At 31.4% G+C, this 23119-nt stretch overlaps 2 protein-coding genes across 4 annotated transcripts; both read left to right on the top strand.

Annotated features, from left to right (window-relative positions):
* Window positions 1-6291: 6291 nt before the first annotated feature.
* Window positions 6292-9526, top strand: LOC141672664 (uncharacterized). 3 transcript variants are annotated; one of them, XM_074479315.1, is made up of 7 exons: window positions 6292-6628; window positions 6747-6805; window positions 7580-7633; window positions 7721-7832; window positions 7916-7977; window positions 8136-8540; window positions 8624-9526. In XM_074479315.1, exons 2-7 carry the CDS (start codon window positions 6779-6781, stop codon window positions 9311-9313), a joined length of 1350 nt encoding a protein of 449 aa, XP_074335416.1. In that variant the 5' UTR covers window positions 6292-6628; window positions 6747-6778; the 3' UTR covers window positions 9314-9526. The 3 variants fall into 3 exon arrangements, with proteins under 3 accessions (XP_074335416.1, XP_074335414.1, XP_074335415.1); XM_074479313.1 differs by having other exon boundaries at window positions 6292-6645; XM_074479314.1 differs by lacking the exon at window positions 6292-6628 and having other exon boundaries at window positions 6655-6805.
* Window positions 9527-10339: 813 nt separating this feature from the next.
* Window positions 10340-18351, top strand: LOC141671454 (UTP--glucose-1-phosphate uridylyltransferase-like). Its single transcript, XM_074477709.1, has 21 exons — window positions 10340-10625; window positions 10708-10755; window positions 11386-11477; window positions 11620-11710; window positions 12303-12363; window positions 12438-12515; window positions 12599-12649; window positions 12737-12810; window positions 13174-13246; window positions 13364-13421; window positions 13504-13550; window positions 13635-13700; window positions 15274-15306; window positions 16062-16114; window positions 16209-16284; window positions 16369-16425; window positions 16598-16681; window positions 16762-16860; window positions 16946-17050; window positions 17169-17240; window positions 18139-18351. Exons 1-21 carry the CDS (start codon window positions 10549-10551, stop codon window positions 18163-18165), a joined length of 1422 nt encoding a protein of 473 aa, XP_074333810.1. The 5' UTR covers window positions 10340-10548; the 3' UTR covers window positions 18166-18351.
* Window positions 18352-23119: the final 4768 nt, after the last annotated feature.

Raw genomic sequence — 23119 nt, 5'->3', positions numbered from 1 at the left:
AACTCTGAATATGTTGGAAAATATGACTCTAAAGTATTTGAAGCTATTTTTCTGAGATATTCATTAGAAAGAACTGCCTACAGAGTTTATGTGCTAGAGAAAAAGAAAATTATGGAAAGCAAAAATGCGACCTTTGATGATGAAAAGTGTCTAGGCTTGGAATGCCTTGATGAAAATGAAGTTGAAGCCCTAAAATTTGAAAATCTAAACAATGATAGTGATTCTGAAGATGAAGCTGATATCAACACAAAAAATAGGATGGAGGAAAAATCAAATGAACCATTGAATTATGAAGATAAGAATTCATCTCATGAAAGAAGCACATCTGATTTTGGTGGCACAAACTCAGGGACAGAAGGAGATGATAGTTCTGCAAGTTATGCCAACAATGGAGAAAATACAGACAACTCTAGTCAACAAGATCACACCAGTAAATGGGATAGGAATCACATAAGAGATGTTATAATTGGGGATCCAAATGCTGGAGTAAGGCCTAGGAGTGCTACTGCAAATGAATGCTTGTATGCATTCTTTTTGTCTCAAATTGAGCATAAAAAACTGAGGAAGCTCTACTTGATCCTGACTAAATAACTTATATGTAAGAAGAGCTAAATCAATTTGAAAGTAATAAAGTTTGGGAATTGGTTCCTTCACCAAAGAACATGAGTATAATTGGAACAAAATGGGTGTATAGGAACAAAATGGATGAAAATGGGATTGTGACAAGAAACAAAGCAAGACTGGTTGCCAAAGGCTACTCAAAAGAAGAAGGAATTGATTATGATTAAACTTTTGCGCTAGTTGCAAAGACTTGAAGCAATAAGAATTTTTCTTGCATTTGCTGCACACTCAAATTTTAAGGTGTATCAAATGGATGTGAAAAGTGCATTTTTTAATGGTGAATTGAATGAAGTCTATTTGCAACAACCACCTGGTTTTGAAGATCCAGAATTTCAAAACTTTCTTTATAAATTGTTAAAGGCTCTTTATCGATTGAAGCAAGCACATAGAATATGGTATGACACACTATCAGAATTTCTATTCAAACATGGATTCACTAGAATTTCTACAAGTAACATGGTGATGACATTATCCTAGTTCAAACATATGTGGATGATACCATTTTTGGTTGTATAAATGAAAAGTTATGTCAAAGATTTTCAAGACACATGCAGAGTGAATATGAGATGAGCATGATGGGAGAACTAAGTTACTTCCTTGGTCTTCAAGTTAGCTAAAGAAGTGATGGAATCTTTATCAGTCAAACCAAGTATGTCAAAGATCTGTTGAAAAAATTTGGAATGGTTGACTGCTTACCTGCATCAACACCTATGTCTACAGCTACCAGGTTGGATGAAGATAAGAAAAGAAAAAAATGTAGACATTTCAGGTTATAGAGGAACGATTGAATCTTTGTTGTACTTAACTGCTAATAGACCAGACATCATGTTTGCAACATGTCTGTGTGCTAGATTTCAAGAAAATCCTAAAGAATCACATTTGATGGCTGTCAAGAGGATTTTCAAATATTTGAATGGGACAACAAACTTGGGATTATGGTATCCAAAAGGAATTGGTTTTGAAGTTGTTGGATACACAGATGCAGATTTTGATGGATGCAGGGTAGAAAGGAAGAGTACTAGTGGAAGCTATCAATTCTTTGGTTAAAGACTTGTATCTTGATACAGTTTGAAACAACAATCTGTGTCAACTTCCACAGCTGAGACTAAATACATAGCTGCTGGAAGTTGTTGTGCTCAAGTGCTTTTGATTTGAAATCAATTAATGGACTATGACCTAGTGTTACATAAAATTTCTATCATGTGTGACAATATTAGTGTCATATATATTATTGCCAATCCAGTTAATCATTCTAGAACTAAGCACATTGATATAATGTACCATTTTATTAGAGAATAATTTAATTTAATAAATTATTAAATTAAACTGGTGTTTGAATTTAATAAGTGAATTGTAAATGATAATTAAGCAACATGGTGTTTGATGAGAAAAATTAATCATAAATACTATCATTTATCTTCAAAAAATATTCATTTCAATCATTAATATTCATTCATTATTACGTATTTACTACTTATATTTATATCTAACTTATTACTATATAAAAAAATTAATCATTAATACTTTTATTAATATTAATATATTTACATTATTTTTTATTTCATTTCATCAGTCACTTAATATATACATATATACGTACATAAACATACATACATACATATATGCATACATACATACATACATACATACATACATACATACATACATACATACATACATACATACATACATACATACATATATATATACATATACAATATACATACATACATACATACATACATACATGCGTACATACATACATACTGTTTTAGGAAAAAGATCAAATCATGATCATACCTCAGAAAGAAGTGTAGCAGCTTGGATTTAAATAATACTGTTTTAGGAAAAATGTTCTAAGTCAGATATCGTCAAGTCACATATTAAGGGATATCGAGAAGTCTGTCGAAAAGTTCAAAATGACGACAAGTCAACATGCATGTAGAGATCTCAGATATCGATAAGTCAAAATGTATATGAAGAGAACTGAAGATATCGATAAGTCATTTTTTTATGTAGAGATCTAGATATATCGACCAGTCAAAATCTTCATGTAGAGAACTCAAGATGTCGACAAGTCAAAAGCCCGTGTAGAGAACTGAAGATGTCGACAAGTCATTCTACATGTAAAGAACTAGAGTCCTCGACAAGTCAAATACACATGTAGAGAACTCAAGATATCGATAAGTCATTTTACTTATCGATATGTCACTTATCTATATAACAAAAAGAGATCTCAACAAACTATCTCAAATTCAGTATACAGACAAGTTCAAGATTCAAGATTATCAGTCAACAAATAATTCATTCACTGAATTGGAAATACTACAAAAGCAGCTTGAAGAGTACAAGATCAAGGGCCAAGATTCATCGGATAAAGGATGGTCACAGACCTACAAAATTCTGCACAGATTTGCTAGCACCAGAAAAAGAAATAGGCATGATAGCTTTAGAAACTGTGTTAGTACATTTTAGTGCAAGTTTTGTAAACCCTCGTTGGTCTATAAAGCATGCACGGGTCCTCAGTTTAGTAGTAACAAAACAGATCTACAAAAATCTGGTATTCTCTCTCAAGATTTGAAGTTGTGTCCTTATTTCTAAGAACACAGATTTGTAGCCCAACAAATTTGATTAATACAATTAAGTGAGTTTTTGATGTCTTGTCTTGTGTTTATTGTCAAACAATTTATTTCTACAAATTCATATTTGCTTTTGTTCCAAATAATCTAATTCGTTTCAAAAGAGAATTAAAATCCAAAATTCACATTCACCCCCTCTGTGTTGTATTTCATTGCACTTAATATCTAAGAGCAAGTTCAATGCAATGTTATAAGTGATGTCATTTCTATAATTTGAAATCAAATGTCAAAAATTTCAACTGCAAAGGAGTTCTATACTTGTATGCAAATATGCATATATGCATCCTTGGTTCTAATTTTGAAACCAAGTATGCATTTATGCATCTAGCCACATCATCATACTATTAAAAATGAGATGTATGGTGTTGTACTTTAAATGAAACTTAGGGTAAAGTGACAAAATTTAGGCAAATAAGAAAATATTTGGTTTCAAAATGCATCTAGCATTGGAGTTGAAGTTTTGTTTTAGCACCAAAAGACACGTTTTGATGCCAAATTATAAAAATAATTATAGTTATTTTGTATCTTGCATTAAACTTGCTCTAACAAGTGGTATGAAGCTGTGTTGTTGGTCTATAAAACATGCACGTGTACTTAGTTTAGTTTAGTAGTAAAATACAGATCTAAAAAAATCTTGTATTCTCTCTCAAGATTTGTAACTGAGTTCTTATTTCTAAAAATATATATTCGTAGTAAAACAAATTAGATTAATACAATTAAGTGAGTTTTTGATATCTTATCTTGTATTTATGATCAAACAATTTATTTTTATAAATTTATATTTACTTTTGTTCAAATTAATCCAAGTAATTTCAAAAGAAAATACCTCTTTGTATTATATTTCATTTCACTCTAACATTTAAAAAGGTAAAATTACGTCATAAAATCCTACCGGCTTTATATACTCAAGAGATATGACTATATGATTTGTATATCCATTTGATTATGGAAGCTGTACAAAAGAAGTACAAAATGGCGGGTCCCTGAATAGAACGGAAATTAGTCTAATTCGAAAAAGTGATGATAATAATAATATTATCAGTAGACAATATCTAACCACAAGATCTTCAGCCTCAGCCTCCCTCTGCCCTAGGAGATAATGATGATGATAAATTGACTAATGCATGTATCCGTCCCTCTGTCTCATAATATTGTTGCTGTTTTGATTTTTTGTATTGTTCAGGTGAATGATTATTAATTTAAATCTAATCTATAAAATTAAATGTAATGAGAATGATTTTGTTGAATTCGTATTTATGAGTATTTTAATATAATGAAGTTTTTATATTTATAATAATATAAAATTAAAAATATTAACAATTAAAAATGTATGTTGGCAAACGTGTTTTTACAATTTTATTTTTCTGAATAAAAATTAAAACATTCAACTTTTATCAGAAAAATAAAATTATAAAAATAAGCTACACACCTAAAAATGCATGTCGGACACTTTTTTATAAAGGTAAATAATTGGAAGGGACCGAAGAATATTAAATATATGTAAAACCTAATAATTTTATATAAAAAAATAAAAAGTGTTTGCCAACCGAACCACTAACAAAGCGAGTAAGTTTGACGTATTAAAGATGCGAGTAGATCGTTGCAGAATCCTCATTTCATGCAAGACAGACGAGCGTCAAGCTTCTTTTTTTAACATCAGCCTCGTAAGCATTTCTCTATTTTTGTAGGAAAATGCTAGAAACCCCAATTTTTTATCCCAAAATTTTCCCCTGATGTGTTACATGAATAGTTAACCTTCCTAATAATAAAATGGCACCCGCGTACATTAATATGCGCTCACGAATTAAAATAAGTCATGTGTCAGTCAAATCATTTGGTAAAAATTTTGGGGAAAATATTTGGGAAACGTAGCACTACTCATTTTTGTATGTCCACGGCCAATATAGATAAATTACGTAATTTTTGCCTGGTTCTAAAAATTTTATTGTTCAATTAAATTTTAGCAGGGTGTGTTAGGTATTGTTGTTATTATCAATAACTGAAAAACAGTTAAAAAATTATTTGGTAAAATTTAAAAACTATTTTTAAAAAAAATATTTTTGGCATAAATCCTGTCGAGAGAAAACAAGCTCAAACTGTTGCTAGGGAAAACGAGTTACATATTTTTAGAAAAAAACTGTTTTTTAACTTTTACACGAAGCAATTTCACTATCAAAACTTACCAAAAATATTATTATTTTTAATTTTTTATATCGAAACATATACATATCAAAAAAATTACATATTGTCATCTAATTTTTACAACAACAACACTTTTCCTAATAGTATATCAATTTCAATAGTCTTCTCATTTCATATTAAAATTAATAAATGAAATTTATTATTTTATTTATTATATTCAAATGATTTTTCAATTATTCATCTCTACTAAATATACTCCAATCTTATAATTTTGGTAATAATCTGAATTTTTTATTATTTGATTCAACCCCAATTTTAATTATCTCCAATCAGGCAATCAAAAATATTAAAAATTTCAAAATTAAACAATAGAATTGCTGAATTTAAATACTAAAAACATAACCAATCAAATATTTCAGTTTGTAATCCCATCAATTATATATTAAATTAAATATTTATTTTAAAAATCTTATCAACCAAATTTTCACATTTCAATCTGACGAATTGTTACTAAATTAAGCATTTACTTAAAAATATCATCATTTTATATTATTTTAATATAAATAAATAAATATAATAATGAATACTCGTACATAACACATATTTTAAATTAGTATTGATTTATTCCTGATTAATTAATCTAACAAGATTGTTAAAAATTGACTTCGACTCGGTCAAAAAATGTACATAACTACAAAATTTTTAAATTTTTTAAAAAAGAAAGCAAAATAGAAATTTGTTATCCATTTATATCGTTTAATTTTAGAAAAAGTACAATTGAAAATATCGAAAACTGACGTGGACCTCAATGTCTTAAAAAAGTGTACTTTAGTTCCACATTAGGTAGTATTCCTAACACTAAAGTAAACAAATAATCTCCAATAATATTATCCTTCTCTCTCTCTCTCCTACTTTCTTCCCATTCTCACACCTTTTTGTTTCTTGCAAATCTGGTAAAAATAAAATTCTGTTTTTGATTCTGTTATTAAACCCATTTGCTCAATTTTAGTTTCTTTGAATACCAGATATTTCTATTCCTTTTTTGTTCCATTATTTTCACATGACAACATGAATAATCTGTTATTTTATTCCTTTTTTCTTGAATTCTTCAAGAATTTATTCTTGTGGTAGTGGAAAGTTATGATATTTTGTGATTAAGATTGTTGTGTAGATTTTTTTATTCAGCTTTCTAGTGAAAAAAGTGGATGATTCTCTGCCTTGTTCAGGTTGATAAATTTCAAGTGTAAGTTATAAAGTTTATATTTTTACATACATGTGTGTATAATTTGGGACCTTGAGAAGGGTTCTGATTGGATTAATCATTGTGATTTTTCGCTTTGCAAGGTTGTGGTCCTTGTGGAGTATTTTTAGGATCAATGAGGTCTGCAAGAGATGATATGCAGGTATGATATAAATGTTTTTTTGATTTTATGTTAGATATGTTATGAATTTTAATGCTTTGTGTTCTATAGTTAGAGATAGAGTTGTTAATCTTAAGTGATTAAGTTAGAAGATACTAAGATAGTAGTAATAATTTTGGTTTGATTATGTAGTGAAGATTAGTTGATCAACTGAAAAAAGATGGACAGATGCTCTGTGTAAAGTGAAAGAAATACTAAAAGATGGAATTTTTTATGGCTAGAGATGACATAAGAGACTTCTTATAATGAAGTCTTGTTTTTACACCGAGTTTATGTTTAGATTATGCTTTCATGGTTGAAATATAACATTAATCAGTGAAGCCGAGGCATAATCTTGATTAGGGTTGCTCTCGTACGGGTAAGTGAAGTGATTAGTGGTTACAGTGTGGCAGAGTGAACTACAGGGCCTGTTGATTTTCTTGCAGTTTACATGCCACTATGTGATGCTGGATAGAATGTTTGTTGTTTAAGTGGTGCTATGTTTTGATAGGATTTAGTGTTTGCTTAGTGAATAACAGTTATTTTATTGTAGCTAAAGTGTTTAAATGGTGAATGTTTACCTGCTTTGTCAGGCAATAACTTACATCTGCATGTTTACTAGAAGAAATGCTAATTACTATGTACAAATAAACTCTTTTTTTCCTTGAAAGCACATATGTACAATAAACTAATAACATGTTGGTTAGGTAATTTCTGGACTGCCGAGACCTTGTTGAGACTTGAGAGAGTTGTTATTGATGTCTTGTTTTTATATAGGATCACAGCAGGGATACAAGGTCCAAATTGACTCTGGATGATTATGCTCCTAAGGTTAATAGGCAATCCATTATTTCTTCCTTTTTTGACAATTATTTTCCAAATTTAGATAGTTTTTTGTTTGGTCTGTTTATTGAGTAGGTAAGGAAACCATATACTATCACGAAGCAGAGGCAAAGCTGGACAGATGAAGAGCACAAGAAATTTTTAGAAGCTTTAAAGCTGTATGGTCGGGCATGGAAACTTATTGAAGGTTAAATATTTTGTCTGGATGGCACTTTGTGAGCAGATTTCTTAATTTTATGTATGTTTATCGAAGCTTTTCATTTTGTACAGAGCATATCGCTACAAAAACTGCAGTGCAAATAAGAAGTCATGCTCAGAAGTTCTTTTCTAAGGTTGACTTATCTTATTGCAAATCTTTACTCAGCATTTTAATTGTATGCCATATTGTTAGAGTTGAACAGTATACTTCAGTTTGTCATCTTTGTTTAAGGTGTTTGTTTATGTAGTTGGTATTTTTGCCCTAATCGCTATATGTTTCTGCTGCGATTAGTTGGCTCGTGAGTCAAGTGGCAATGAAGAGAACACCGGGAAACCCATTGAAGTACCTCCTCCCCGTCCAAAAAGAAAACATATGCATCCATATCCCCGTAACATGGTTAAATTAAACAGTGGAACAAGTGTAAAGGATGAAGACAATATATCTTCTGCTTCGAACCTCCCAATTTCGGGACAAGAAAACCAGTCACCAAGTTCAGTTTTCTCTGCTCTTGGATCAGAGATAACAGGTGCATCAGATCCTAATTTGCCGCATGATGGCTTATCGCCGGCATCTTCTACTGCTGATGACCAATTAAGTAAATTCTTTCTATCAGAAACTCTTCCTTCAGAGGTACACAAGTCTAAGAACAGATTATCTTCACCTGTTAGTTTGATCGATGACAAGAAAATCCATAAGGTAATATTGTATTATAAGTGCTTCATATATTTTTGTGGAATACACATAAGATCAACTTCTTATAGTCTTGTTTTTATATTTAGGTCCAGAAATCGAAAAATTTACGGGAAGATGGTTCGACTGAGGTAACATTTACTCATAGCTTGAAGCTCTTCGGGAAGACTTTAATAGTTACAGGAGAAGCTTCAGCAAGCTCAGAGAATTACCAACCACGGCCTTGTTTAGAGACTGATGAAAGAAGTGTACAATTATCTTCGTTGAACCTGATGGGACCGAGCACAATTACTGATGCAGAACATCTGGGGACAGGATTATGTGGTGGGCAAGCGGCATATTGTTACAAGCAAACCGAAAATGAGAATTCAAACACAGTAGAAGTTGGTTCTTCTTCAACTTCTCTTCCGTATCGGAATTTCTATGGAGGGGCATCTTATCCTTTCTTACAGTTGCATAATCTAGTTATAGAAAAGCATCATATTTATTCTATTAATGCGAAAGAGCTCCAAGTTCAAGAGGTTCAAAATAATGAGTGTGTAGCAAGATCAAACACAGGATCAGATGCCTCAGCAGATTTGGAGACACAGACTAGTTGCATGGGAGATGGAGATAGAAGATGGGATGTGAAGACACAAAGTGGCAAAACTGAAAGGGTCGGTAGACTGGAATTTGCATCTGAACCAAGTGATGAAGTAGCTGCACCAGACCAGAGTAAGGTCAAGGTTAAGTGTTTAAAGGGATTTGCACCATATAAGAGATGCTTAGGTGAGAGCTGAGAGTAACAGGTCCGAATTGATGGTGAAGTGAGGAAAAGCAAAAAATGTGAAAATGTTTATAGTAAATATAACTTGCTTAGGAAGATCTTTGAAATGTCTAATAAATGACAGATTGATAGTGTAGGGTGTAAGTGTCGACTGTAAATGCCTCAACCGCCTAATGACTGGAACATTGCAAAGCAATGCTACCTTCTAGATATAGCTTTACCCTTACATTTTTCTTGTTCCTTTGTCAATTGCCATAATTGTGCATTTATTTTTATATTCTGAATGTGTAAGGTCCTAATGTAGGCCGTTTTGTTCCCTAATTTTTGGGATTGTGAATAGGTATCTGTGCTTCTTTCGACTTTGAATGTAAGATCTAGATTTTCGCATAAAATTTGCAAGATTGATTAGTGTGTCCTTTTGCAAGCAGTTCTCTCTGCTTGAGTAGTGTTGTCAGTTGTGCTGTGGTCCATGTAGATGATATTGGTTGAGATTGTTAAGATTATATCTGAGATGAGACAAAGTATGTATAGAAGAATGTACATGAATTGATATATCTGCAGTCTTCAATAATTAATAAGTGAAATCCATTTTTCTAAGTGAACATGGCATTCATTAGTGAGTGAGTACAAATCACTCAACAGAGCAGATGAAGATCAGAAGGGACATTCCCTCCTTAAACATATAATCAGCATAATATCGAGATCAAAAATTAAGGGCAGGAATTTATACTTGTAAAAAATAAGAATTGTTGCTAATTATATGTATTTTTTTACCTACAGAGTTAAATCAAGTACGGGTAGATGACTTGACCCAAAAATTAAAATTATGACGAAAAGATGGTTTCAACGATCATTTGCGGAAAGTTTTTGTGATAAAGCTTGAGGGTCCTAAAAATTGGGGCTATGCTGCCAAATTAAACAAACTTGCTTAAAATGGCGCGAGACAAACAAAAGCAAACGACGTCGTGCTACATAATATATTCGCCTGAATATTCTCAATCTCAGAGAACAAATCTGTGGGTAAAAAAAGACGCAAAGTCCTTATTTATCGCTTACGCTTTCTTTCCTTTTACATTTGTCTCAATTACAATACATCCCCATTCAATCACTTTTCACCGCGCACATCGCACTTTTACATATTTCTAAGCAAACACACTCATTCATTATAAATACACACTCACACAACAAGCATTTAGATCTACGTTTTTATAAGAGCTTCATTTCATTTCATTTTAATTAGTTTTGTTAATGGCTTCTTTGAGTGGCGCTGATGCTGAGAAGCTCCAGAAGCTTCAATCTGCTGTCTCTGGACTCTCTCAGATCAGGTAATCTCGATTTGATTTTGATTTTGTATGTATATGTGAGTTTATGCATTGATTTATAAATCTATGTGTGTGAATTTTGCAGTGAGAATGAGAAATCTGGATTTATCAGCCTCGTTTCTCGGTATCTGAGGTGCGTATTTACATGGTTGATTTGCGTTGATTTGTATATGTATGTATCAATGTGATTGATTTGTAAGTAGTTGCAAATAAAGGTGTATGTATAGAGTGATTCTGTTAATTCTGATTTTTGTTTTATGATGACAAGATAAGAAAATTGTGATATCTATTGTTGTGATGTGCTCTAATTGTTTATGAATTGATAATGTCTGTTAGATCTTAGGTTCACTTACATTTATTTTCGGGATCAGACAAAATTTTGAGTTTATCGCAATTTGAAGTTTACGTGTTTATGTGCTTGATTCTTGTTGACTTATATATTTATGTATCGATGTGATTGATTTTGAAGTAGTTATAAAGGTGTATATATAGAGTGATTGTGTTGATGATGATTTTTGTTTTATGACGACAAGAGAAGAAATTATGATCGCTTTTGTTGCAATGTGCTCAGTTTGTTTGTGAATTGATTATGTCTGTAAAGATCTAACGCTCGGTTATAATTATTTTCGGAATCAGACAAACTTTTCAGTTTAGCTATAAATTGTCTTATCTGTTTAGTCGCAATTTTTGATGTAAGAGTGAGACGTGTCCGTTCGAGTATGTAATTAGTAATTATTTTGTTTTTTTATTATTTACATTGAAGTGGTGAGGCACAACATGTTGAATGGAGTAAGATCCAGACTCCTACGGATGAAATTGTAGTACCTTACGACAGCATGCCAGCTGTGCCTACAGGTATTGATAGTGTTTATACAATATAGTTATGAGTTGCACTGAATTTAAAATATTCATCGCATAGTCGGCGTTTAGATGTTTCGGAGTTTGCAGTCCACTCAACTAATCTAATATCATCAAAGTAATGATCTAAATGGTGTAGATTCAGCGGAGATTCAGAAGCTTTTGGACAAACTTGTGGTGTTGAAGCTTAATGGAGGATTAGGGACAACCATGGGCTGTACTGGACCAAAGTATATCTTTTAATACGTGTTTATAAATTTGTAGTACTTTGTTCAACTATTTACAACCTTGAATACTCTTTGCTCATTGTTGCTTAGCCTCGAGTCTTTAATTTATCATCTTACATCTTCATTTAAACACTTCAGTCTATCGATTGGGAAACTCTCTGTTTATAACAACCATGTCGTTATACATTGCAATTTTGTGCTTGTGGATTAAGTTGACTCCAAAAAAACTTTCATACTCCTCAACTTTGTAGAGTTATAGGTTTAAGTCTCGGTGGACGCATGTGCGTGTGATTATGTAAATTTTTATTATTGGCCGCAACTAAAAGAAATTGTAGATTAAATACTATTTACTAACCTAGAAAAACCATAATGCTCCACTAACAGGTACACAGTTAAGTTAATATGCATCTTTCTGATAGACGGATTGAAGATCCCTCTAAAGCTGCAATTTCTTATCACAAATTAGAAGTGTCTACTCAAGAAAATGAAAAATCCTTTAATGTTTATTCAATCACCATCAGGTCAAATATAAATTTCATTTCATTGTAGCATCCCCAAAGTGGCTCCTAATGTCTTCAATGTTGATGTTATGCAGATCTGTCATTGAAGTTCGGAATGGTTTGACATTCTTAGACTTGATTGTCATCCAAATTGAGGTATATTGGACATAATAAGATGTCCCCTTCCACTTGTTTTTATATGTCCTGCTAACTTTTCCATTTGGGCGCAGACACTTAATTCCAAGTATGGATGCAATGTTCCACTTCTTCTAATGAACTCATTTAACACACATGAGGATACACAAAAGGTGAGTATCTCAAGTTCATTTCACTTAACAGTCTCCTGTTCATTTATATGGTGTTACTAATCATCATATTTTCTTAAACATAGATTGTAGAAAAATACAAAAACTCGAAGATTGAGATTCATACATTTAACCAGGTTTGTTTGCTATTTTTCTCCGGTGTCCATATAATGCTTATTTGGTACCCTCACTCTGGTATTACATTCCCTTTGTTGACTTCACAGAGCCAGTTTCCCCGTTTAGTTGTTGAAGATTTCATGCCCTTGCCATGTAAAGGAAATTCTGGCAAAGATGGATGGTACTGATTCATCATCGCTTCTCTTGTCTGTCTCCTTTCTGAAATTAAATTTATTACTTTCATATGTTGAAGACTCACTTTTATTATATTCCAGGGCTTCTACGATTTTTCACATGTTGTGTTTTTAAATCCCTATCAATGATCTTATTTTCGTTGATGCCAATCATAAATTATTTTTAACAGAATTGAATACATTACTTTCTTATTTTTGATTGGTTAAGCATTTAGTTAATGTATTATGACGTGTAGATCCTTACCTTGTCTAGCACATAATGGAGGAAACCCCATTAGCAGAAACCTTCAAATTGAGTTCTGGTTATGTAGGTGACAGTGTATGTATTATTACTTTTTTGTCTCCTGAAGGTATCCCCCTGGCCATGGTGATGTATTTTCAGCCTTGATGAACAGTGGAAAGCTTGACGCGTTACTGTCCAAGGTTATCCTCTCTGCCCAAATTTCATTTTATATACCTTTAAGTTCTTAGCTAACTCAGTTATTCTAGAAAACATCTTTAATTTAGGAAAACTATGTTTTTCAATTGATTTTTTTTCAGGGCAAGGAATATGTGTTCGTTGCTAATTCAGACAATTTGGGAGCTATTGTCGATTTAAGTATCCTTGCTAGATGTTTCTTGGCAATTTGACTCCTTGTTCTTAATTCCCGATTTTGTGCTTCTTAACTCAATCAATACAGAAATTTTGAACCACTTGATTAAAAACAAAAATGAATACTGCATGGAGGTATTGAAAAGAGATTGATACATGTTTCTTTTATGTTTTAACTTCATATCGTTTCTTCTGACTCAATGCACACTGATGTTGCAGGTAACACCAAAAACACTGGCTGATGTGAAAGGTGGTACTCTAATTTCATATGAAGGAAAAGTTCAGGTATGTGTATTCACAGTTTGTTGCTTGTCTTAGTTTGGCTCATCAAATCTCGTGTGAGGTTGGTTGAAGTGTGAAGTGAAAGGTGTACATTTATTAGAGGTATAAGTGACTTATAAAGTGTAATGGAAGTATGGAACGAGCAATGAGAACAATTTTCTGCAAAGAAATCAATGAAATAGACTAAATCTCGGTTCATTCCCACCTCAATTCATTCAAATAACCATAGGCAATCTGAGTTCAGGAATGCATGACTTTTACAAGGCGTGCCTTATTCGGTTCATATGCAGCTATTGTTTCTGTACATTCTTCCTTCAAATAAATTTTGGTAGCTGGCTTGCAGTTTACATTTACCTAATTATTCATTTTTATACACTGGTTTCTACAAAATCGGGTACCCTGTTTATGGAAACTTATATTATGTGATGCATATAGACTTAATATTTATTCTTTTTGGTTAGTTAAATGCAACCATTAATAGGGTTTGTCACATGGAAGTAAGCTATATATGTTTTCCTCAAATTACTAAATATGTTTTCTGGCTTGTACGCCAGTGCAATGGGGGATTGTAGGGCCCAAAAAACCCTTTCTTATTTAAAACTTCTTGAATGCAACTTACTTCCAGCAGGAGAAGAATACTCAAAACATCACTTTTTGCTTCCCTCGGTGTAAATAATATAATGTGTTACGGATTTAATATTGCTATCTCTGTAGAATACCAATGTTTAATCCCTGTTTATGGAAACTTATATTATGTGATGCATATAGACTTAATATTTATTCTTTTTGGTTAGTTAAATGCAACCATTAATAGGGTTTGTCACATGGAAGTAAGCTATATATGTTTTCCTCAAATTACTAAATATGTTTTCTGGCTTGTACGCCAGTGCAATGGGGGATTGTAGGGCCCAAAAAACCCTTTCTTATTTAAAACTTTTTTGAATGCAACTTACTTCCAGCAGGAGAAGAATACTCAAAACATCACTTTTTTCTTCCCTCAGTGTAAATAATATAATGTGTTACGGATTTAATATTGCTATCTTTGTAAAATACCAATGTTTAATCCCTGTTTATGGAAACTTATATTATGTGATGCATATAGACTTAATATTTATTCTTTTTGGTTAGTTAAATGCAACCATTAATAGGGTTTGTCTTATGGAAGTAAGCTATATATGTTTTCCTCAAATTACTAAATATGTTTTCTGGCTTGTACGTCAGTGCAATGGGGGATTGTAGGGCCCAAAAAAACCTTTCTTATTTAAAACTTCTTGAATGCAACTTACTTCCAGCAGGAGAAGAAAACTCAAAACATCACTTTTTTCTTCCCTCAGTGTAAATAATATAATGTGTTACAGATTTAATATTGCTATCTCTGTAGAATACCAATGTTTAATCCCATTGTACAGAGATAGCTTATAGTACGAGGGTGTCTTTACTCCATATAATGTAGTTCACTAAAAAATGCTATTAAATTTTACCTTTTAGCAAGCTGAAGTTAAGAGAGAGATATGTGTTATGACTGAGTTCTCTGCTTTATTTGCATATTAATGCATCTTGTCTTTGTGTGCTGCAGCTCCTGGAGATTGCGCAGGTTCCTGATGAACATGTAAGATTGGTTCCTTTGTGTTTTATTGCGGTTGTGCATTGACACCATATATACAATGTTTATCTGTATAACTTGATACAGACCTGTTTATATCCCTGCTCTAGAAGTGAATATATATTGTTGAACAATTTCGAAATCCCATACTGGGTATAAAACATGTAGGTTGTTTTGAAAGAACTAGCACGCCATGACTAAACGAATAGAGTAACATTTTGTGGTTTTTGTGTACTTGCCTTGCTCATAATATCTGGGGGAAGCCAGACAGAAAAATAAATCATAGATGTTAAGACATGCTATCTTGTAGCAGGAGTGTCAATGAAATTTCAAGGAGATCTTTTACTTAAAGGTCTACTTCAGTTTCTGGGTTAATTAAAACACAGCTGAATACATGACTTTTAAGGGTTTTATATTATGAGAATGGAAAAGGTAAGTACCAAAGTTTTAAATGTGATATGTTTATCTAATCAGTTAAAATTAATTTTTGAACGAGTTTTGGGATATATTTGAGTTTTGATTAGGTAAACACATTTTATTTACACCAAGAATTACGTTTTAAAATAATACTGAATAAGTTTTACAACCTTTTCCTTTGCAAGATCTCCTCACATAACAATTCGTTTACAGCAGTAATTCTGTATTATTTTAGTACATAAAATCAAGGAGTAATTAGTGGTTTAATTCATTTAAAGTCAACAGCCATGTACCTGGTTTACTTCATGTATCTAGCTGAACTGTTTGTTTTTTGTTTCCTACAGGTCAATGAATTTAAGTCGATAGAGAAGTTCAAAATTTTCAATACCAACAACTTGTAAGTTAAGCTCATCTTTTTTTCGTAGAAATAAGATTTAGTAACTAAATTTTCAATTACATGCTCCTGACCAAACACTTACTTTCAATGTCAGGTGGGTAAACTTGAATGCGATTAAAAGACTTGTACAAGAAAATGCATTGAAGATGGAGATTATTCCGAACCCAAAGGTGTAATTTTCGCTTTAGTTGTTGTTGCTCAGGTAAAACACATATTATTGGACTACAACTGACAAGAAGATGATTCTGCTACAGGAAGTTGATGGGGTTAAAGTTCTTCAGTTAGAAACTGCAGCTGGTGCTGCGATTAAGGTACACTGCGTAAAATCCCATCGGCTGTATCTCTTTCTGGTTTATACGTGACGCATTCAGTGCACCTGAGTTATATATATTAGGACTCTATGGTATAATCATCTTTTGTGTTAAGTTCTTCTATAATTTCATAGCTTTTTGACAATATTTCTTTTGATTTTACGTAAACCAGTTTTTCAATCAAGCTATTGGGAGTAATGTTCCACGATCTCGTTTCCTTCCTGTAAAAGCGAGTTCAGATTTGCTTTTGGTTCAGGTTAACCTCTTAACTTGATTGAGTTTAAAACTTTTGTTTTTAAAGTGGATGACCTTCTAATTTCAGTTTCTTCCTTACAGTCTGATCTTTATACATTAGCTGATGGTCTTGTGACCCGGAACTCAGCAAGGGCAAACCCTGCAAATCCTGCTATCGAATTGGGACCTGAATTTAAGAAGGTTGATATATGCCTATCTATCAAGTAGTTGAAAATTCTAGAGCGCTTTTGTACAGCGCTTCTTATATCATTTGTTTTTCTTTCAGGTTGCGGACTTTTTAAAGCGTTTCAAGTCAATACCTAGTATCGTTGAGCTAGATAGTCTAAAGGTTTCTGGCGATGTATGGTTTGGAACTGGGGTCACTCTTAAGGTACCAAAACTAAACTGATGTTGCTTTTAAGCTCCTTATGTAGTTTTAGTATACAATTGCTCTTTGTTATTGTTAGTTTGATTTGCCTGTGTCTTATTATTATCTATTACTTGTTCAGGGGAAAGTAACCATTAACGCCAAATCTGGAGAGAAATTGGAAATTCCTGATGGTGCTGTCATCGAAAACAAGGTAATAGCCAGGCTCCATTAATCTCTTATTTTTAGTATTCTACGGGGTATATGTAGACCTGACAACGTTCTGTGTGTCGTGTACAAACGTTCCATATACTTTCGTGTACCAAACCTTAAACCCGAACCCGACCCAGATTTGGATTCGTGTACCAATTTGGTGACACTAACCTGACACTAATATATTCGTGTTTACCCGCTTTGGTACACTAAAGTACACGGATTATATACGAAAAAAATTAAATATTAAAAAATGCAATAGATAATTAAATGGTCTTAAATAGTGAACAACAAAGTTCTGAATACAAAAGTACGAAACAATTGAAAATGTTTTTGCGTACAACAAATTACAAATTGTTGGACATTCAAAAGAAATAAAAATCATGAAGTCAACTACTTGATCTAAAGTAATATGTATGGATTTAAATTAGAAAGAGAAAAGTTTGGAAGCGGGATATAAGTTTGTACACGAGGGGCGCCCGTTAAATTGGGGGGGGGAAATGAAAATTAAAGGGACAAAAACTAAAACCCTAAATGCTCTCAACTAGTCAAATGACCAATAAAGTGTATTTAAACTTTTAGTATTTACAAATTACAATTATATATATATTATTTAGAATACGTAAAATTCATATTTTGTATGTAATATATATATATATATATTATATTTTTTAAAATGTTTAACTATTTATTTATTCCGTGTACTTTCGTTGCGTGTCGTGTACCTATATCAGAAACTCAGACCCGATACTAATTATATCCGTATTTTTTCGTATTCGTGTATCAAATTTTTGAACCCAAACACTAATTATTCGTATCGTGTCGTTCCGTATTCACGTGTCGTATACCAGTATTGTGAGGTCTAGGTATATGACATGCTTACACTTATTGGTGTGCAGGATATTAATGGCCCCGGAGATATCTAAGAAAGCTGCATAAAGTTTGTTTGGGGAGTGGTTCGAAGCTTGCTGTTATTGGATTGTAATAAACCTTTTTAATGTGTGTCGTACGGCAGAAAATAAGGTCACAGTTTTGTTGTAAAAATATTTGCGGCTATATATCTTTTCTGAGGATAGTTTTTATATAATATTGCGTTCATTTTAATTTTATTAGTCAAGTCCACACATGTGCATTAAGCTAAGAAGCAGTCCGTCTGTATTATACCTGCGAGCTTATTTTTTTATATAATTTTTAAACATAAATTGAATTGAAATTTATAAGATGTAGAATTTGTTCATTCAAATTTTTTTAAATAATATAATTTGACAATAATTATACAAATTTACATGCATAATTTTGATATTTTTATTTAGAGATATTTAAATTTAAAAAATAATATTACTAATAAATATATCATTTTATTGATATGTTTATATATGTTTACAAAAAATAATTATCTTTAGTTTAAAAGATAAGTTTTAGCTTTAGTGAATACTATACTGATCACCTTTATTTTAATTTTTACTTTTCTTATCCTGAGACTTGGGATTCATTATATTGACTGAATACAACTAATTAAATTTATTTTGATTTTAATTTTATTTGTAATCGGATATATAAAATACTTTTGGTTAACTCATTTAAATAGTATATGTTGTTTTATTTTAGCCGGTCCAATTATATTTTGATTTTATTTCTTTTTAACCGTGGATTTATTCCATAAATTTTTGGTCCTGGGTAAATAGTATAGATTATTTTTTTTCAACATGATGATATATGATACTGATCGACGAATTATCAGTTTAGTAGTATATTTTTTGTAGCGGAATCAATAATATATATTATTTTATTTGATCATAATTACATATATTAGTGTAAATTATTTAAATGACATTAATATTTATTTCATCTAATCATTCGTTTATTAAAACTTATTAGTTGTTGCATAATTAATATGAATATTTATTTATAACTCATTATCATACAGTAATTAAAAACATGCATACATTTATTAATAGTTACATACTTATACATACATACAAAATATACATATATACATACATGCATACATACATACATACATACATTTCATTGTATAATAATACTTAGGTAATGAAATTTTTGTGTGGTATAAAATAAAATTGTATTTATGTTTCACCTAAATTTAAATTTTGAATACGAGTTCATACATTATTATTTATCAAATTAATAATATAAACAAGTAAATTATAAATAGCTAGTAATTGTAAATATTAATATTTATAATTTTAAATTTCACTTATTATAAAAAAATTACTTAATTAGAATTAGATATTTATTTGAATAATAGGTTTATATAATAATAATGATAATGATAATCACAATAATAATAATAATAACAATATTGTAATAATAATAATAATAATATAATAATAATAATAATAATAACAACAATTATATTTGAGAAATTTAATTATAAATCATGTTATTTTATGAGTGATGGCCCTATATAACTAAAATAGAAAAAGGACGGTTAAAATTACTGAATCCGGAATGTAGATGACCAAAATATCGAGCAAACATGGTATATTAAGTGTCATTTAAACTAAATACGTAACACAAATATAAATATCGAATCAACTCTCATATCCTAACATCAACCATACGCTATACAGAATCCCGTAAAATTTTGATACTCTAGGAAGGGGTAAGGATGTCGTAGCGAAGCTTATATCCATTTCAATAAATATGTGAATATTTACCATTCGGGTCCTTAAATTATCCGACAGAGATACGAGTACAAAAGAATGTTAAAAAGAATAAACGAAGATAGTGGAGAATTAGTGGTGCCAATTGAGATCTAAATTGATTTTGTTCATTCAATGATTCGTAAGAAGAGCTATCAATGAAGCACCTAGAGAGATCGTTAGAGGTGGTTATGACAATAAAAGTAAGGGGATAAGGTTGAGAGAAGATATGAGTACATATTTTTGCATATATTAATATAAAACAAATACGATATCATAGTTAGCGTTTTAGGTGGGTATTTATGACCAACAAACCGACAAAAAAAATATTGGATCAAGGTATACCCAAAAATGAGTGTATTGACTATCTTCTCTTATTTTATAAATAAACGCCAATACATTTAAATTTTTATAGAGTTTTATTATTACAAAATATTGGTGTTTGTCATCAATTTCAATTATTTTTGTCACACTATATCGATGATAATCTATCACACAATTTGATGACATATACCGTATATCACATTAATACTAAAATTTAAATCCACTATATAGATTTTCGTATTAAATATTTTAAAAAATAATCAACTAAAAAAATGTACATATTAAACATGCATGTGCATTGTAACCATTCGTGCCTCTTATTAAGAAAATTCTATATACCCATATCACACTTTGATTATTATATTTTTATGGTACATATAAGTTCAAATTCACACAGAGATAATAAAATAAGGAATTTTCATGTCTATAGGTACAATACTGTTATTCCCAAGCAATGCAACAAGAATTACAGAAGGGGGGTTGAATGTAATCCTGACTCCTTTTTAAATTTTAAGAATGTTCTTACTTAATATATATAACCGTGTTTGATTTTGCAAGAAGTGCGAAATGAAACTTGAATTGAAATCAAAACACAAAGTAATAACACACAAAGCTTTAAAACTTTCTGGTGGATTTGAAATTATTCACCAGAGATATATATTAGTATGAGAACTCTGTGATGCTTGAATATCACATAGCTGCTTACAAGTGAACTTACAAACTTACAGAGAAATTCTTAACAAATACAACTTCATCTATCTCTCTGAAAATAATGCTTACTTCGTTATTGTTCTACTTGCTGCTCTTGGTTTATATATCACCAAGTTACATGATAGTAAGACAAGATAATAAAACAAAATTATATCTAGTATAACTTCATGCTGCTACATTACTCTATTCCGCATCTTTGAATATCTTCATATTAGCATGGAAATGGTAATGCTTCTTTGTTCTCTAAATCCTGCAATTAGGCTGCCACATTCCATTTGCAAACACCCGACGCATGTGACTGTGTTGTCACTATCAACTGCTATTTTGAATATTATCATCCGTCGGGATTATGTTGATCATCCGTCGGGAGCCTTGTTGATTATCCTTCGGGAGCCTTTGTAGATCATCGTCTGGAGTCTTTCTGTCACTTGACTCCATTTCACTTATACAAAATTACAAGACATCTTATATTTACAATTAGCCAACTTATTCTGTATATCAATCTAGTATTCAATATGACTTAAGGATTCCTACAGCAGCTACTCAACTAAAACATTGTTGTTTGCAGAAATGTGTTACAATACTTATTGTTACATAAACTACACTCTTGATGGATGTTAATTGTCATCCGTCGGGATTATAAAGTTCATCCTTCAGGACTATATTAGATCATCCGTTGAGAGCTACAAAATCACTAAGTTATCACTAAGATAAATCTACTAAGGTGTTTTGTTCAACTTATCATCAAGTTCACAACATATTTCTAACAAATACAGATTCGTAGTGACACTAAATGTTGTATAACTCATCAATCACATTTTTAACACAGAAACAAACAAAATAATTTTCAATCACATTTCTAACATACAAACACAGAAAATAAAATTCAACAAATTAATACTTTATACATATTTAGATTATGCACATGGATCGCACTAGCTAAAATATTACATTGCGTCTAGCTAGTGAACTTCCATGATATATTCTTATTTCACTCTATCGCCTAGAGCGATTAATGCACCATTAACTCTCTTTTCTTTTCTCACTTGACTTGATTCTCCTGGAACAAAGTTTTTAGAAACTGATCCATATTTATCATTCAACTTAGCTAACTTAGCTTTGCTAATTGGCTTACTGACATTCGACGGATGTGGCTCATTGTCTTTCGACGGATAATCTTTTTGATTATTCGACGGATAATTTTCATCATCTGTCGAGTCCACATCTGTTGAGAGTCCTTCAACCAAGTTGGAATCAAGCTTCTCTTTATTCTTTTTCCAGAATGCATCACAAAAAGACTATATACCTTGAACTTTAGTGATTTGAGCATGGACATCTCTAGATGATTTCCATGCCTTAATCACTTACTGTTCTCGTTCAAGTTGCTTTCTTAAAATCTCCTCTTTCTTTAAGGATTTTGTTAGTTCATCCTTAGCAACCTTGCATTCTAATTTCAATTTTTCAAACTCAATGAATTGAGTCTCTAGCACATTGTTTTTTCACTTAAAAACACATTGTTCTCTTTAATTTTATTGTTTTCTTTAGTGAGAGACTTAAGTGTAACACGCAAGTGATATAATTCAGTAGACATGTCATTTATTGAATCATTACACTCAACTTTAGATAAACGTGCTAGGTTAATTGTGATTACCTGATTGCTTGATGAACTAGTCTATGTTTCATCTGATTTGGCCATTAGGGCTAGATTGACATAGTTTGTTTCCTCATCTTCATCCAATCCATTTGCAGCCCAGTCATTTTCTTGTGTAATGAAAGCCCTTTCCTTTTGCTTGAGCAACTCAAAGTATTTCTGCTTATAATCAATAGGCTCAAACTTTTTTTTGCTAGAATCAGACTTTCTACACTCACTAGCAAAATGACCTGCTAAGCCACATTTGAAACACTTGAATTTAGACTTACCCACCATGTTTCTGTTTGGCTTAGCTGCTCCAAAATTCTTCTTAAATTTGAGCTTGGCAAATCTCCAGGATAAGAATGCTAAATGTTCATCTATATCATCCATGTCATCTTGACTCAACTGTTCTTCATTTTCAGCTACAAGCCTTTTACCCTTGCTTTCACAGACCTTTGAGTTTGATGCAGATTCAACAGCTTTAACCTTCATCTCCTTTTCCTTCTCTTGCTCAGCAATAAGTGCAATGGATTCTCCTTTCTTCCT

Source organism: Apium graveolens, chromosome 7 (genome assembly GCF_009905375.1).
Source record: "Apium graveolens cultivar Ventura chromosome 7, ASM990537v1, whole genome shotgun sequence".
NCBI classification, from domain to species: domain Eukaryota; kingdom Viridiplantae; phylum Streptophyta; class Magnoliopsida; order Apiales; family Apiaceae; genus Apium; species Apium graveolens.
This window is presented reverse-complemented; position numbering and strand designations above follow the sequence as displayed.